The sequence below is a fragment of the Sander lucioperca genome, chromosome 13 (genome assembly GCF_008315115.2).
Source record: "Sander lucioperca isolate FBNREF2018 chromosome 13, SLUC_FBN_1.2, whole genome shotgun sequence".
NCBI classification, from domain to species: Eukaryota; Metazoa; Chordata; class Actinopteri; order Perciformes; family Percidae; genus Sander; species Sander lucioperca.
In genome coordinates, this window is record NC_050185.1 from 30,826,763 (window position 1) to 30,844,815 (window position 18,053).

General features: G+C 41.3%; 1 protein-coding gene across 3 annotated transcripts in view; it reads right to left on the bottom strand.

The window, feature by feature from the left end:
• Nucleotides 1-18,053, bottom strand: part of zbtb16a (zinc finger and BTB domain containing 16a) — a 159,369-nt gene that overhangs the window by 96,809 nt on the left and 44,507 nt on the right. For all 3 annotated transcript variants that reach the window (XM_035991069.1, XM_031308209.2, XM_031308210.2), the window contains exon 3: nucleotides 5,766-5,863. In XM_035991069.1, the coding sequence (XP_035846962.1) occupies nucleotides 5,766-5,863 (98 nt within the window). The remainder of the gene's footprint in view (nucleotides 1-5,765; nucleotides 5,864-18,053) is intronic.

Genomic DNA, 18,053 nt, shown 5'->3' on the forward strand with positions numbered 1-18,053 from the left:
TTGGATATGGCAGATATAGTACAGTTTAACTGATACTATTCCAACTACACTAGTGTGTCTGTTTTAAGCCCTTGACCTGAATGAATTATAATGTCATGTTTTTATTAGTGCTAAATATTCTTGGAACTTTTTCTATACTTTTTTTTTTAAAGCTTCAGTGCGTAACTTTTTGATATTAATGGATGTCTGTTACATTCAAGCCATTGCCAAATGAGTTGCTACAAAGCTAATTAAGACTATCAGCTCGAGTGAAGATCATTACATCTTCTGAAGAGTCCATCATGTTTTTTTAATCCTCTGTGTCCTCCTTGGCTACTAGCAACTGTGTGGGGGAGGGGTGGGGACTGTGAGCGATCACGGAAGGCTTGTATCATGTGGACTCGCCGACAGTTTTGTTGTCATTACTTAGAATTCCTCATGGGGGCGGCAGAAACTATGCACTATAGCTTTAATAGTTTAAGTACAGATACCAAACAGATCCTTCTTTTTTTCTTTTCTTTTAAAGATACCTTACGTCCCTTTTACACATGCACTGCAGTTGGACCGGACATTAAACAGACTTTACCCTAGCAGATCCTTAGCACAAAGTCTGTGTAATGTCCGATTGAGCCCATGTGTGAATAGAGCAGCTCATTGACCGGAGAATTTACAGCGAGAGTTGATAAAATTTCTTTAATGCGGCTGGAGTGAAATTGTTAGAAAACAAACATCCGAGGGTCAACAAGAAGAGGGGTGATTTACACCAACGAAAATGTCTAACTGGAAAGACCTCCTGTCGGTAAGGGCAAAGGACAAAATCAAGTAACGGCAAGAGACTCGGATGTTTAGATTACCAAGTGGCGATGGTACCGCGGTCATGTCCTGCCTCCTGCATGCTCTACCCAGGCTCCACCCCTCGCCTAAACCAAAGTGTTTCTCTGTGTGTGTCATCTAAACATGCAACAAGCAGCCGTACACAAACTTTGACCAAATAATATAATATACAATCAGAGCCGGTCTACGGAGAGCCATTTCATTCCCTATTTAGCCCCATTGTACCGAATTTGGTTGCAGTTCCACCAGAGTTCCACTGGGGGTGATCGCAGGAGAGTGCAAAATGAATGGGACTCTATGGAGCTAGACGGCTAAATTTGTCTCTTTTGCCTGATTGCCGCTGACAAATCTCAGATTTGATTGTAGTTTTTGCAAGTTCAACATGGATTATAGGTCGAAAGTTGAATGAACGAGTACTTATGCCCTTTTGATTTCTTACAGGTTGAGTCGTCGTTGCCCATAACACGCTAGCATTCTGCCAATGAATGCTGATTGGTCAGTGAAGGACTGATTACGACCAGAGATCCCGCTTAATGGCATCCGAAGTGGAACCAGAATGTCAGAGTGAATATTTTGGCGTGGTCTTTAACATTAGCAAACCTCTTTCTAGCACGTGTATTAACAGGGAGAGTCTAACCTGTCAGCTGTGTTGTCGATGCCTCGAGAGAAAAGGAAGTGACTCAGAGCTTGCCATAAAGCAGTATCTCTGGCCGTACGATGTGTATGACGTCATTGACATTTTAAAAGGCTTTTTGGAACAAAAAAGCCACGGATGTTGAGGGGTATAGCTCCATACACCACCATTCATTCTGCACTCGCCTGTGAGCGCCCCCTATATGGAACCAGAGTGGAACTGCAACCAGTTCAGAAGCCGGAAGTATCGAGGGAGTGGAACTTCTTCCCTTATTAGAAATTCTTTGAAGACTTTGATACAATCTAAAACTGGAACCAGGATCAGGAACCACTGGATCAAAGAATAAGTAAAGAAAATTATGAATCTGACCAGACATTCAACGCAAACTTTAGATATGAGACAGTTTTTGACTTGATTTTTTTATTATTATTATTATTATTATTATTAAGGGGTTTTATTGTGGTTTGACTGCTGTTTCAAGACTGCAATCAAGTACACATCTAGGTGAAACATGAAGTATATGGATTTTTTGGGATAATCTTTCACAGTTTACTCAAAATACTGGCTTTATTGTCCATCGGCAGTGTGAAAGTGCTGCTATGATTCAAAGAAAACAACATGTAGGACCTCAAAATGCACCCAAAAGGGGCTGAGTCACAGCTCTCCACCCTGCTCTAACCCCCATCTGCAGGCTTCAGCTCAGCAAACACTGTCAAATACTAAACGTCAGGCGGTGATAAAAAAAAAAAAAAAAAGAAAGAAAAGAAAACAACGTGGAGAGAGGACTGAGACAGAACGAGACGAGAGGAAAGAAAATAAATAGCTGGCACAAGGTAGACTGTACATACTGTACCCTCAGTGGTGGCAGGCAGCCCAGACTGGCGAGCCGCCAAGTTCTCCGTACAACAAGCAGAGAGAGAGAGAGAGAGAGAGAGAGAGAGAGAGAGAGAGAGAGAGAGAGAGAGAGAGAGAGACAGACAGATGGATGGATAGATAGACAGAAAGTGAGAGACAGAGTGGAAAGCAGAAAGGAGGAGGGAGGAGGCGGCGGCAGCAGCAGCAGCAGCAGCCCCGGCAGCGTCTAAAACGCTCCAAATCCACGACACGCTGTGCATACAAAAAAGCCTCTCCACTCTCTCGCTTCATCTCCCCAATATTCTGTCTTTTCTGAAGTGAGCTGAAGGATGATGGCGGCGGCGGTGGAGGAGGGGCTGAGGTTGAGGGTTTTGGGACCCGGTGAAGTGTCGTCATTACAGAAAGGCACGATAAAAATCGAGCCTTGAAAGTCAAACGGTGGAGGTGGGGAAAAAAAAAAAAAAAAAAGTGCAAAAAAAAAAAAAAAAAAAAAAAGACAACAAAAACTATCAAAGAAGCTTTGCCTCAGCGATGTCTCTTCCCTAACCGTCGCCCGTCTCGACAGAAGCGCTTGTCTTGCCTTTAACGCCAGACCAAAGCGGCTATGAATCAACACTGATGTGTGTAACAGTGCAGGTTGATGCCGTGCGTCAACACGGCCCCGCTTGGAAAGAGGAAAAAAAAAAGAGAACGAAAGAAAAAAAGTTTGTGCACTTGCTGCCACAGTTGCTAAAAATACACTGCCCACATCTTCCGCTTGGTTGCCTTTCTCAAGGTGAATGTGCTTCTTCCTTGAGTTTTCAATGTTCTTTTTTTTTTTCTCCATTTGATCTCCTATCAACAGTTTTACCCTTATGTCAATGGGTACAAATTGTGACTTACTGTTTACCTGTTGATACCATACTTATATACCATAAGATTTTTAAATGACCTACTTTCTATTGGAAATCTACTCAGATAATGATTACCTCAGTGTGGTCTGAGCTAACACAAGCACCTCCTGAAGGACTATTTATATTCGCCTTCTTTCACACTTTATTAAAAAAGGAATCATGATCTCTCTAATCTCTCTGGTCTCAAAATCCCAAAGAGTCAGGTACCGGTCATTCTTTTCCATATACCTTACCTCTACAAAACCATATAGTTCCCTCAAAATTAAACTTAAACAAAATGCTTTTTTGTTGCAAAAGGCAGCACACATTTCTTTTGAAAGCTGTTAGTCCATGACTGTTGATGAGAGTATAAAACGTTTAAACGTTATGCTTTACAAAAAATAAATAAATCCAGACGTACATTATATCCACATTGATATAAATGGGGGTCATCAAAAATATTAGACTTCTGGTAGGTCGTATACAAAGCCAGAAGAAAGAAAAACTATAACATTATTTACACATCTACATGATTTTTGGTAATACTGTACATGTTTATGTACCAAGTTAAGAAAATAGCAGAATATGAATGAAAAAAGCCTCTTCTGCCCCAAGCCTAATTTTTCCTGAAATTTTCTGATTTGTTAAATGCTACTTCCATTATACTTATAATACTACTACTGTAACTAATGAACAATGGGAATTTATATGGACAGAGATAGCCTATAATGTACTTGCCTTAAACGCTTACTGTTAACTACTACAACTAATACAATGACAAATTCCCAATACAAGTTTTAGGTTTTAGTGTTGCCATTTAGATCCATGTCAGCAGCCAGAGCATGGCTCTTTAAGGCTAATCTCCACTGGAGCATGCAGAGAGCGGCTCACTCTTCAGGAACAGACAACATGTATCTGTGCACAAGATTACCTCGACTCAGTTTCAACTCTGTCATAACACCGGACTTAAAGAAAATGTTTGCAAAATGATTGCACAATATGATGTTACACAAAATAGGAGCTGGCTCCAAGAGGACAGAGGCTTTAGGACTGGACTTTATGTCAGGTGGAGCACATAGTGGGACACACACTGCGAGACACATTCGCCAAAACATTTAGTACCCAACATGTTTCTGTGACAGAGTGTCTGCGACTTCTTTCTGCTTTGACAAGTGAGTGAGAAGAAGAGCAGCACGCATTTGCAGCAGGGACTCTGGAAATGGGGTGTAATTCTAAAATAAACAGTGAATATTTCCTCAGAGCAACTTTTTTTGTTTGACACGCTGAGTTGTGTGCTGAGCCAATTCACTGGCACAGCGTGAATTTCTCATTCATCTTTGTCACAACATAGCAGGAGTGTCAGCATCCATCTCAGTCATTGTTTAGGTTTGGGTGAGTAACGAACAAACAAATGATCCTGGCAATTATCGTTTTCTGCCTACTGTCAGTAGTTGGCTGGGGGGTAGGGTGTATCCGCACCACCGAAAACAAGTACAACATTAATGCCAAGTAGACAAATCAGACCACTTACTGGGACCTATTGGAAAACATACAGAGTATTGTGCAGACTGCTCAATCTCTGGGCCAACGTCAACACATGGATTTGGGGTGTGTGTGTGTGTGTGTGTGTGTGTGTGTGTGTGTGTGTGTGTGTGCAGAAAGGGTTCCCTCAGAGGTCCCATGGCTTTTACAGTGTCTCAATAAACCATCTGCACTTAGGGCTTTAGGAATGAGGAGCTCTTTGCTGCCTATAAAAGACGGCCCATGCCATTAAAACAGCGCTGCGCTAAGTAGGCTCAGAGCACCGGGACTGCTGGGGTGTGTGTGTGTGTGTTTTGGGGTGGGTGTAATAGTGTCAAACTGGACCAATCAATGTATCCTGTGTTCTGACTTGTACTGCCTTTCAGACCTCTAATGTCACCGACGTGTAGGGCTACAGGATGACGATGTGCAGGCACCTCTTTGGTTAAGTTTGCTCAGCTTTACTGGGCTGAAGAGTTTTTTAATCAATACATTACTGAATTGCTTTACATTCACATTTTTAAAACAGGTATATTCATAGTGAAATACAGCATGTGTATGGCAAGCTATCCTTTTATTCAGCTCTCGGGCTGCAGAAACTTCAAAGTTGAAATCTATTGTAAATAGATATGTTAAAATCTGTTTTTAATACTGATGTGGTATACGATGTATTCATAGTAAATCAATCTCTTTTAATCTGTGAATGGTTGTAAACCCCATTTGTGAGATGCAAGAGTAAAATCTTAAGTCAGGCCTTGCTTCAGGGTTTAAGAGCATAAATCTGCAAGAAAAAGAGATTCTACCTTTAAAGGACCATGCCACTGCTTTTGCATGTTTAGCACATTTATGTTTGAAACAATACCTAACTTTACTATTTTAGTGAAACTCTGCATATAATGCTAAAATGTAATAGCAGTAATGAATGCTCTCATGTTAAAAAAAACAAACAAATCCCATCAGTAATTCCCTACAACCAGCAGTAAACCAAGCAATGAAACCAGGGCGCACTGCTAGCTCAACAGTGATCATCGTGTGGGGTTGTGGTATTTGGGTTGGTTTGATTTCTTTACCTGAATGAGAAAGCAAATGCATCCGTAGACGGAGGCTGTCCAGGAAGTTCTTTCCACACAGCTCACAGGCGTAGGTCTTCATTCCACTGTGCATCTTCCTGTTGACAAAGAGCAGAACAAACATTTTATGGTCTGGACTCTGTGAAACTATTCTGTTTTGACCAGGCAAAGCTTAAGGTGCATGCATGATGTTTGTGTCCCAAACAAAGCAGCTTTTATTTATTTTTTTACAGCTAATAACTAAGCAATTTGAAAACTGTCCCATCCCATCAGTCATAATATATCAGCACATAAACAATAACCATCAGTGTAACAAGCCGACCAACTACAACGCATTTCTTTCTGCAGGGAACACCAGACCATGACTCGGTGCTGTAAATCACAAAATGCTATTCAAGCATTCAAGGCATTATCAACTACCTACGTCTCAAGTGCTGCAGATGGATAAGGAGCTATTAAGTGAAATGGAATGATTTATTCAGGCAAACACACAAGACAGCTACTTAGTGTTATGAACCATTTATCGGCCAGTTTTTGACTACTGCTCTCTAATCTATAAGGTGATGTGTAGCTTGAAGCAAAATCTGATCTCCAATGGATTGTCTTTTTGCCAAACAGACAGTCATTAGGCTGTAACATAGTTTAAGCGCACAAGGTCAGACAAGACTAAGGTTCAATATTTGATTATGTGGTAAAGGCCTTGAAGGTAAGGTAACTAAATAACATCTGACAACAGAAAGTCTAGCCCCACGACTCTCTCTGTTACGAAATCTTCAAAGACCCGACGGCACAGTAGAAAGCATATTATTCTTGAGAGATATCTGAAAGTGCTCTAAAGCAATTAAGGGTGACACAAACTGCCACGGTGCCTTAAGCCTCCTGATAACTTCAAATACCTCACCTTGAGTGAGGTTTACAAAAGTACACACACCCACAATTGTAATGATTGTTTGTCATGTTACTGCGGTTTCAAATTCCGCACATTTAAACTGTTGCCCTTTCTCACAGTGAGGCTCCAAAAACGAGACTGTGCTCCCCCAAAAACGACCCCATAGGTAATTTGTACAAGCAGCTTATTACGATGCATGGTTACATGGTCGTAGTAATAATGACGACTACTCAAAAAGCGATATTACTAAATTTCATTTCAGATTTTTTTTTACTATTTAAATTATATATTACAGTACTTTGTGATCACTTTGGTAAACTAATTTCAAGCACCGAAACAATTCGTACAACACATCATAAGTTAAGATTTGTTTTCAAAAGAGATTTGAGAAATTTCAAAAAGCGAACATCAACGTTTTAGCTTTAGCGTCAAATTATCTCTTTACACGCTGCCCTAGAAAGAATGTGGGCGTCACTATATGGAAAGCTGAGTTTGTTGTGAACACTTTGATATGAAACACATGGGGATTGGTTTTATGCAAATACCTTAAAAAGGTACATTTAAGAAGATGTGTGAACATACCCTTAGACCTCAGAGGGTTAACTCATGTACGCAAGTTAACTTGTAGGTAACATTCTGCTACGTTATGCACGTAGCAACGTCATGTAATTACATATAGAATTTAAGTAACATAAACTTATTTATTTTAACCCAAGCCACGATATTATCCTAAACCTAACCAAGTGGTTTAGTTGCCTAAACCTAACTAAACGGACATTTTTCAAACTGCAACCATTTCGTTTAGGTATGAGGACGTGTTGATCTGCTGCCACAGGTAGGGGCGCTAATTTAGGAAATGCTCCTGTGTGTCGTATTAGGAGCAAAGAAACCTATCTGGTCATATGGGTTGTTGCCAAAAACAAGTGTTTCCTTTTTGATAATTATGCTCCAGCAGGTTAAATCAAGATGGTGAAAAACACCACTCTTTAAGCTACTGATAAGGCTTTGGTTTGATCAGCGTGTTTCTAGATTATTATAATGTTGAACTGCAAAGCTGACAAAATATTTGCAAAGGACAAGTGCACGTTTCTATTCTTAGGTATAGTGTATGCTTCTGGCAGGCAAAACAAGACAACGTCCAACAGAAGGATTTCATAGTCTGTGTCGATGAGTCAGGTGGCGCAGAGTGATCAGCCAAGTGCATTCCTGGGGAAACAATGCCCTTGATAAGAGATCTGCTCAACTTGGGCGAGATGACAGCCATCCATCTTAGCGTCTCTCAACAAAGCCGCAGGGGAGGAGGTGGTGCCACTCTCCCAAAACATGACTGATTGATGTCAGATGTCGAATGCAAATTGATTTACAGCTTTATGTGCCTCTAGTGGTATAGGGAGAGACAGAGCGGGGATGAGACCGAGACAGGCAGAGAGGGATTATAGCGGGTCTTATGGCCATGGCTAAAGGAGTTACTAAGAAATGAAGTCTAGTTTGACTTCAGTGACTATTAATTGCTGCACAACATCCTTGAAAACATGACAGGAAGAGTGGTAATAAAAAAAAACTGAGATGTGGAAAAAAAATGCATTGGGGTTGAAAAAGTCATGATAGCCATAGCAGTGGTTAGAATTTGTGGAGAGAACCTGGAAACCAAAGACACAGTGACAGCCCTTTGGCAGGCAGAGAGTGATTAAAAGGCTCTATAAATGCCAAATGCCCTCAGAAGGGAAAGAAGGACACTTAAACAGGGAGAGAAAGTGACACAAAGACAGGAATGACACAACTGAGAAAGGAATTGATACGGTTACATTTTTAGATATAAACCTGTGACGGTACATTCAGTCCAGGAGTTATATCGTGATGTTAAAAGATTTCCACTTTTCCCAGAATGTCCTTCCATAACCAGCCAAGAAATCTGAATATATTTCTTTCAATCAGTAGCAAGCATAACAATACAGCATCAAAGTGTGATCAGGCTGCTGCTGGTTATATATATAGTTGGACAAATCAATAGCAATTGCCTTACAGCCTTGTGTTAGGCAGGATTGCATTCCTTAGTAATATATTACTATAATATTATTACTTTCCACAGTAAAGAGTAAGTGTAAGGGATTACAATTTCCAACAGTAATTATATTACAGTTACTAATCCAAGTAACGCTGCATTACTGCGTTACCCGTGATTAGTTCTTTGTCCAAGGTAGGATTTTCTTATATGATAACCTGACGTGTACGCTTGTCGTAATTTAGCGCGTGGCAGGTCAGGGCTAAATGAAGGATGACGGAGAGGAATACTTTCAACAGCTGGAAGTATTGTCATTTTATAAAGGCTTTGATCTGAGTGGGAACATCGCTGACATCCAACATGTCACTGTGAGCAGAGCAGCGTCCCTCTCCTCTCTTGTCTTGTGCATGCAGGCAGAGCGAGTTACTATGGTTATGGGAATCTGCGTCGCCAGGTCCTTTTCATAATGTAAGACTATGTGAAACTCGACAAAAAACTTAATAGGCTTTTGTAAATGTAAGATAATCTAACCCTTTGTGAAGAAAGCAGGGGGGGGGGGGGTGTTTTTGATCATGCACAACAAAACAAAACATGCAAAAATGAAATCCCCCTTCTAATGCGATGGATAAAGTGCCACTCAACCAGGCATGCCAAAACACTTATGTACTTCAATATCCAATGGAAAATAATCTCAGAACGAAATAGCACAACGTGCTGTCAACATAAATCACAGCGCTTTCAAGCCGGAGAGCGGAGTTCACTATGCGGCGAAAACAAAATACTTTCACCCAGGAAATGCTTGTTCATTCATTCATTCATTCATGGTTTTAATCCAAATCAGATATTTGATCAGATTATTTTTCCTTAATTTAACTAGTCGTTTTGGTGCCTAAATTTAACTGTCGGCGCCGGATGACGCTCACTTTTCTGGATTAACTCAACTACCACAGCCCCTGAAAGGATCGTCATCTGGCGGTGCCTGTACCCGGCTCACAGTCACCTATTGGTGGCTAAACAACTGCCGCTGGTAGCTGGCGTCCCAGAGCTCTGTAGTGGCTAAATACAACCAGCAACTATATAAATACAACCGCTCGGATCTTATCATCCCTCGCACTATACAGCTGCATTGCATTCTGGTCTACTGAGGCAAACTTTCGGTGAAGAAAGTGACATCTCTGCCACTTCTACATTGGGATTCTTCCCTTCATGTTTGGTGTAATGTAATTTTTGATTTTTAATCATCCACATGAATGACAGAAATTCACCCACAAAAGACAAAATGGACAAAGGAATAGAACCAGATGTTTTCCTTTAATGGAATCACAGGTGATGTACCCGAATGCTTTCACTCTGATAAGGGGGAAACACAGGCAAACGGTAAACCACAACACGACACACACAGAGCACAAAGCCTTTCAAAGGCCTTTTGTGTCCCTCCTCAATCTGGCCATTGTGCCCCCCAGACAGAGCACTGATAAGGTATGGATGGACTTATTAAGGCCACTAGAAGTGGAAGCAATGCCATGTATTTTCACCGTAAATGTGGTGTTGATGAGCAAAGTGCGGTGTGTATGTCGCTAGCTGAGAGTGTGTTAAATCTAACTGCAATAGCTAGCGCTACCCACTGAAACAGCACATTACTTGTTGTTCAACAGAATGGTAAGAGCACCTTTCCACCAATTCAGTCTGTTAAAAGGAAGGTTGAGGACTCAGCATGTCCTTCCTTTTGGCATTTAACTGTATTTAGTCAACAGCGTATGAAGCTTCTTTTCTTAAGTATTTCTTTGTGTTCACGAAAAGTAATGACAAAATATGTTTGAATTGTATTGCAGTGGCATTAGGCTGTTTTGGGGGGGCAGGGTGCTTGGCCCAGCACTGGCTTATATCCAGCATACTTGGCTTCCAGATTCATGCCAGACTCATGATGGATAAAGCAACAAAACCAGGGTAAAGTACAATGGTCCAATTCCAGCTGGTGACAAGGGCTAAAACTGAACCTGAGTGCAGCTAACAGAACGGATTCTCAGCCCAAATCAGCCAAAGTCCACACCCACAAAGACTCATCAGATCTAACTGTACCTGTAACTTGCCCCAGAGGATCAAATGTGATCTGGCTCAAACCCCCCCCCAAAAAATTGAGCATGTCATCTGGTCTGATGACAGACCCCAACCTTTATGAAACATAGTTCATTGTAGACAAAGGTGAACACAAAAACACACACCTGTGAAATATAATAATTCTGTACACTTTGAAATGCTGTGTGTGTCTCAGCAGAGCTAGTAATATACTGTAATTCAGCTCCAACAAGGTTTAATGATATGCAAAAGCATACTAAAATACATATTGCCCAGCTCAGTGATTTAGCTCGGATAGACCTCGGCACACACTCTCAAATCCCATCGTAACGTGTCTGCTTTCATGTTTTGCTTCTGAAATAGATGCAAGGAGGGAGGGACGGTGATTTGAAACAGACTGACTGCAGCCATTAAGGAAGTTCACATAAAACTCTCTCAGGCCATTTACTCAGTTAATAATCGACTTTGTCCAACAGTCACTTTTGACAACGGCAATAAATTTTAAATTTATGTCAACAAAACATATGCTGATCACCTCGTGCGGTGTGCTTCCTCGTAAAATCCAGCCCAACTGAGAGCTGTCTGAATGCGAGTGTGTGTGTTTGAAATGTGAGCCGATTACAGGCCTGGGTTATTGAGCCGTAACAGCTTGCCTCGTGTAATTCAGAACTTTTTTTCCAATTTTGCCGCTGGACTTGGCTGGCCATACATCATAACTAGCACTGCGTTTGGAGAAATAAAGACCCAAGCATCCCAACTGCTCTTCTACTTGTAATATACCCCCGTTAAAAAAGTCAAAATAAGATGATCTACTGATACAAAACTGCAACAAATACAATAACTCAAAGACCTCCATGGTCCTTTGATGGCTTTGATCATCCAGATTTCATATGATTGAGCTTTAACAGAGGCAGTGGAACTACTGCCAAACCTCTTTAAATCAAATGACTCTGCTTGCAACTTTTGCCGATATCCTCTTTGGCTCACATAACCATTTTATATCACCAAATTATTTGACAAAGAAACTGAGCCATGCTGGACGACTTGCACTGAGGTCTCATTGCTTGCCTAAAATCTATTTCTCCCTCAGCAGCCTTGAGTGTTGGCTTCTATCCTGATCTATCCTTACATCTTTTATTTTTCGATTTTTTTTTCCTCCATCCGCTATTTATGAAGGGAGCTATAAAACAACCTGAAACGATGTTCGTAAATAAAAGCTATGGAGAGAGAGAGGAAGGAGGGGGGGTTGAAGAAAAGGCTTTGTGGTGCGTGTGTGTGGCTATTTGTTCATTAGTTTTGTTGGTCAGAAGAAAAAGAGCTGATAATAGGGGAAAGGAGGGCCGCTGAATAGAGCTCGGACTTAAGTAGCACGGGGATGGTGAGCATCGGAGACATGTGGTGACGATGAAAAGAGTTGTCAAGGAAATTCACTCACAACCCTCTTTAGAGCACGCACCAAAGTGCTGAAACGCTATTGTTTAACCTACAAAATCACATCTTTGCTAGGTCAGTGACTGTGGTATAAACAATTCTAGTTGTGAAACATTGTGTAGATGACTTTACTAGTGGTGGGGACCACCAGACGCCCCACGATACGATATACTCACAATATTTATGACCCGATACGATATAATTGCGATTTTAAACATATTGCGATATTATGTGATATATTGTAATTCATATGTTTTGTCTGAAAACAAAATGTCTCTGGTTTGTTCATCTCACTTCAATTTTCCATCTAGTAGACTGAAAAAGCAATTGGTCTTATTATTCTAGTACCAAAAGGTTAAATTTTCATGTGCAATGTATATAATGAAAGCTCGATACTCGCCATCCGTGTATCGATACAGTATTGCCACAGAAAATATCGCAATATTATGCTGCCCCGATTTTTCCCCCCACCCCTAGAATTTACCTAACCAGATTTATTTATAATTTAACACTTATAGTCGTTGGTTTAGGGCTTACTTCAGGTTTATTGGTAGCATAACAAACCATGCTAAGTGCATGTTAGCTATAAGCTATTAGTAAACAAAACAAACACATTACATTTATACTGTAGACCTGATTATTAAACTGTACGATGCATATAGTATCTGTAACAATTATGCATGTACAGTAATTCCTATACATATTCAAGATACAGATGGAGCTACAATGTGAAGCTAGCATAAGCACAAAGACAGGAGCAGGCAACAATTACCCGGCGTAGTTGCAAGGCAGTAACAGAACATGAAACGGGATGTTAATAGCAAACACAGGTCAATAAGCATTGCACTGCAAACAAAGGTCAATAAAAAGACTTTAGTTTTAAAAATTATCCATGGTATAAGTGAGATAATGCACTCTAGAAGTAAGAGCCCAACCAATACATCCATTTGGGGATTAAAGCACAGGGCAGAAAAAGGACCATTGCCGCACACACAACTCCCTGTCATGGTGAACAAAAGCCAAATGATGCACGAGGCGATTCAGTGACACTTTGGTGGCTGATCCTAATGTGGCCATAAGTGGCGCAGTGTGCTGCCGCCACCTCTTATTTTGGATTTCTGACAGAGGGAGACGGAAAGGAGGAGCAAGGGAGTATTTTCAACATGAATTTCCAGTCCATTAGGGGGCTGACCATGTCACACAGACTAACATGGCGGGAGAAGTAAGAGGGTGAGAGGGGAATAGTGGTGGGGTTCAATGAAACAAAAGGGATCATCAGGAAGAAAATAAAAGGAAGATCATATAAAGATGTAACTGAATAACAGCCCATGGGAACAATGATGGGGAAAAAATCATGCCACCTCATCTATTTGTTGAATTCCTCCAAAGCTCAGTGACACACACACACACACACACACATATCCTGTCTAGCGAGGCACCATGTGTGGTTCTTAAACATTTACATGGGTCCATTTTGTGGCTGTCTGGAGAAGCGAGTGAAAAAAAGCTCCATTTCTGTCATTTTATCCCTGCTTTTAAACCTCCCCAATTCCATTGCCCTCCCACCCCTCTGTCTTTGCTCAATCAAAATGTATCAGGCAGACTGGCGTAACACCGGTCGGCGTGGGCTGTTTATCCTGAGTCCTCCTGCACATATCAATGACTTGGCCCCCGTTGTCCCCCGGCGGGGAGACGTTCATATAAATTCAAGCCACACACGCAAACGCCGAGGCACTCGTGTTGAGCATAGATGAGTAGCAGGGCAAGAGGGAAAGGAGAGAGACAGAGAGATGGGGAGGGAGAGCGCAACTGTCTTTCATCCTCACGGTGTTATTTATATTATCACCGACACTGCCACCCCGAATTTTGCACTGAAGGCGTCTCGGGAGAAAAAAAAATCTAAATCATGTTGAAAAAATGAACAACAGTAAACATGTCTCCTTGCTCGAGTCCCTGTCTCAGCCAAACGGGAGCAGATATGTCACCTGTAATTGTGGTCGTCAGATATATATCATTTCTCTCAACTTTCGTCAATATCTGATCAGTGCAGTTTTAAAAATGAGTGCAATTGACAGCTGGCTGAAAGTAGTTGAGATAAATGATATCTGCAAGTTTCATTAAAATCCAATCAGTCATGTCTGAGTTAGCCCACAAGACGTGTCCTAACCTACAGTGCTAATTAATGTATTGCACAGCCTCCTAATGGTGTTGCATCTAGCTTGAAGGTGCTACAAACAGCATTTTGTGTCTCTAAAGACCACATTTCCAATAAATCCTTTGGCCTCCAGTCGCCAACATGTGTCCCTTTTCCCTGCTTCTTGTTTTAAAGAGCAAGAAGATGAATGAGATTTGACATAGTGACGTGAATAAGCTACTGTGAGGTCGAAACAATGCAGTTATAATGCCATATACTGAGTCAAGTTTGTATTATTTAAGATTACCATGTAGTACTAAGATTCCATTTAAAGCCGACGCATACGGTTAGGTGAGCCTGGGTTCTCAGGTTATAGAAAGGGGAATAATCCAAGTAACTTCCAATTGTGCTTCCTGGGCACTAAAACACTATTTGAAGCTAATCTCAGTTAGATACCCGGATTCCCCCAAAGCTTAGAAGGTAGGATTCACTCTCTAATACCCACAGCATTACTCAGGAAGCCATTTCAACCTCACTCCGACAGTTCCACTCAGTGTGAAGTGCTTTCCCCCCTCTAACAAATTCCTTTTATTCAGTAAGAGGTGACAATGTGGAGAGAATATGACCCAGAGGTTGCAGTTCAAATCCCCAGACTGGCAAATTTTACTGGAGAAAAAATATCAAAGAACCCCTTGGCAAAACACAGAAACGCCAAATTCTAAAGGTGTTGCATTCAAGCTTCTCAGCTACTTAAGAACAAATCGTTCAAAGCGAGCAGTTCCCGTCGGTGAGCGAGCTGAACTGAATCACAAGATCGAACAAACAGGAAAAGAACACAAAAACAGTCCTCACAACTGCTGGGGCTGCTGCTGGAAGAGTGCTAAGTTAGTTATCAGCCACTTAACTTGCAAAACAATAAAGCTAGATGTATTCTCTTATAGAGAACAACATGGTTCTCAGTGAGAAAACAACGAAACAAACAATGAATACACAACTTTTAAAAGACTCCAAAAACATTAAAAAAAAGCGCAGCAGATGAACGGCGGTGGTGCTGGGGAGCACACAGGTGTGAGCGGGTATATGCGCAGCTCCCTACAGTCCCCCCCCCCCCAGGTCATTACTATAAATGACAGTGCTCTCTTAGTCAACCAGTCTGGTTAAATAAGGATTAGAGGGATAAGGAGAAAATAACTCCCCACTTTTGAGGGCAGTAAATGGTGTTTGCAAAGTCTGCAACCAGAAGTAGAAGCTCAGCTTTGCCTGCAAATAATTTGACATTCCCAGGCCCCCCCCCCCCCCTTGTGTTATAACTCTTTTTTTTCTCATTTTACCTAGACCTAAAGACACTTTCACTGAAGTGTTGGAACGGTAGGAACAAAGACTAAGGAGAGCGTGTAAGATCACATGCATAAAGTATTTCTGTTAAAGCCCATCTCTGAGACAAACACCAGCCCTGCTGCTCCCTCTTCCCCTTGCCTCTCTTTTGGTATGTGCATCAAAAGATCCTGCCATCTGAAAATAGCACGTCAACATTTCTGTTTCGTCTTGTTGTTTCTTTCTATTTTTTTATTCTCTACAATGCTGCCAGTTTGCTGGATTCCTGTTTTCCCTCTGCTCCTGCTTTCTTGATCTGTGAGAGGTTATATCGTTTCGAGTGAGACGTTTGGCTCATGCATGTGTATGCGTCTCTGGATGTGTGTGTGTGTGTGTGTGTGTGTGTGTGTGTGTGTGTGTGTGTGTGTGTGTGTGTGTGTGTGCACTAGCAGAGCTTTGCTGGTCTATAAAAAGCAGCCAGACGAAGTCTTCCCTCTCTCCTCATGCATTATGCATTGGCATCACCTTCCATCAAGTGACAGAAAAACCTCAAAGATGTCTAACTTTAGCTTCTATTCTGAAAGCCAAACAGAGGAGGAGATGTGTTATTTTGACTGCCACAGTCGTGCTAAGCACCTGTTACATCAATAAAAGCTGCATTTCGCAACAAGAACGACGGCAACAACAACCTGTGTGATGGCACAGCACTCCCAAACAACGCGGTTAAATGCAGATAGTAGCGGGGAGTATACTGGAGTGGATGAGATGAGATGACTTAGATCAAAGTTTGACCACGAGGAGAAGTTGAGTCTTTGCTGTGGCAGTTAATAGCAAAGGGAGATGTGGGGCTTAATGTGAAAACAGCTTTAAGAGTCAAAAACAGTTCCACGGGAACGGCACAGTGGGACTTTATTGATTGACTGATTTATAATTGTGTAAAAACCTTTACAAGAAAAGTTTGAAAATGTATATGAAGTATGCTTGTTAATCTGCAAATACTAAATTGAAGCAAACAAAAGTGAATTCCACCTTACTGACACATAGACCAAAGCAAAGTACTTTAGTTACTAAAGTACTTTACTTTAGTAAATCTAAAATTCCTTTATGTTCAGTTATATGGCTAGTGTGATTTCTCTCTCTAGGCCATGCTATGACAGGTCACTGTAAAGGAATATGTAGGCAAGGCCTAGACCCTATAACTATACAGTACATCCTTACTCACAGTGTCATCTACTTTTTTTTTAATTATTAGTATTATTATTTTATTCTGCCCAAAAAAAAGGCTGGTGACAGAATGACAGATTATTGACAGATTTACATTATTGATATTGACTTTGAATTGTTGTAAAAGCTGCAGAATACATTCTAAATAACATTTTAAAAATCTTCAAATGAATATTTTTGGCTTTCTGAAGGAAAGGATAGGAGAAGGGACTTCCTGATCACTGAATGCACATGTCCTGTTACAGAATTCAGATTTTCTTAATGTTTAATGTAACTTTGATGCTGCTGCCTTGGCCAGGACTCCTTTGTAAAAGAGATTCTGAATCTCAGTGGGACTATTTCCTGGTCAAATAAAGGTAAGAAAACAATATATATTTTTGGCTTTCTGGAAGCTTTCGTCATCACAGAACTGAGACCTGTGCAGAGTGAAAACATGGTTAATAATCTAAATAAGCAGAGTAGGCTATGTATATATGTAGAAGTGCATGCACATGACATGTGATTGCTCCATAATTATGACTATAACTGCTCCACCAGATGTTGCTTATCTCAGGAAATACTGGCTCCCTGTCAATATTACGTTTGACAGCAGTGTCCTGACTTCATAACGCTGCTCAGTGTAAACACTCTTGTTTATCTGGAAATGGGAGAGGGACCTTGTGATTTTATTTTCCGTAGCCAGCGCGAGCCAGATCAGACCAGTTGACAATGTGATTATTTTGGTATTTGGACACAGCTCTCAAACTATTATGCAATGCCTCTGGGATTGATTTACTGTACGCCTCGTAACGCTGGACAGACCACTTTCTGGGAAAAAAAAGATAGTGGCAGGCCAGTGTGTTTGTGTGCCTCAGAGCGAGTGTGTGTGTGTGTGTGTGTGTGTTTGGGTTTTGTCTGTCTCTCCACGCAAAAGAACACAGATGAAATTATAAGCAGACTGTATCTATAGTGAGGGAAATGAAAGTGCTTAAAAAAGAAAAAAAGATACGATTGCAGGGAGTTATTTTGACACTTGAGATGGCCGCAGGCAGGTTGTTTTGACATGTCTGACCTCGGGAATTTGTGTGCGTGTTGGTGCGCGTGTGTGTGTGTGTGTGTGTGTGTGTGTGTGTGTGTGTGTGTGTGTGTGTGTGTGTATGTATGTGTGTGTGGGGAGGTTCAGGTGGCAGTGGTGACGCTAGGCCGTCATTCACCGCACGTCCGCCTTCCAAGAGTTGC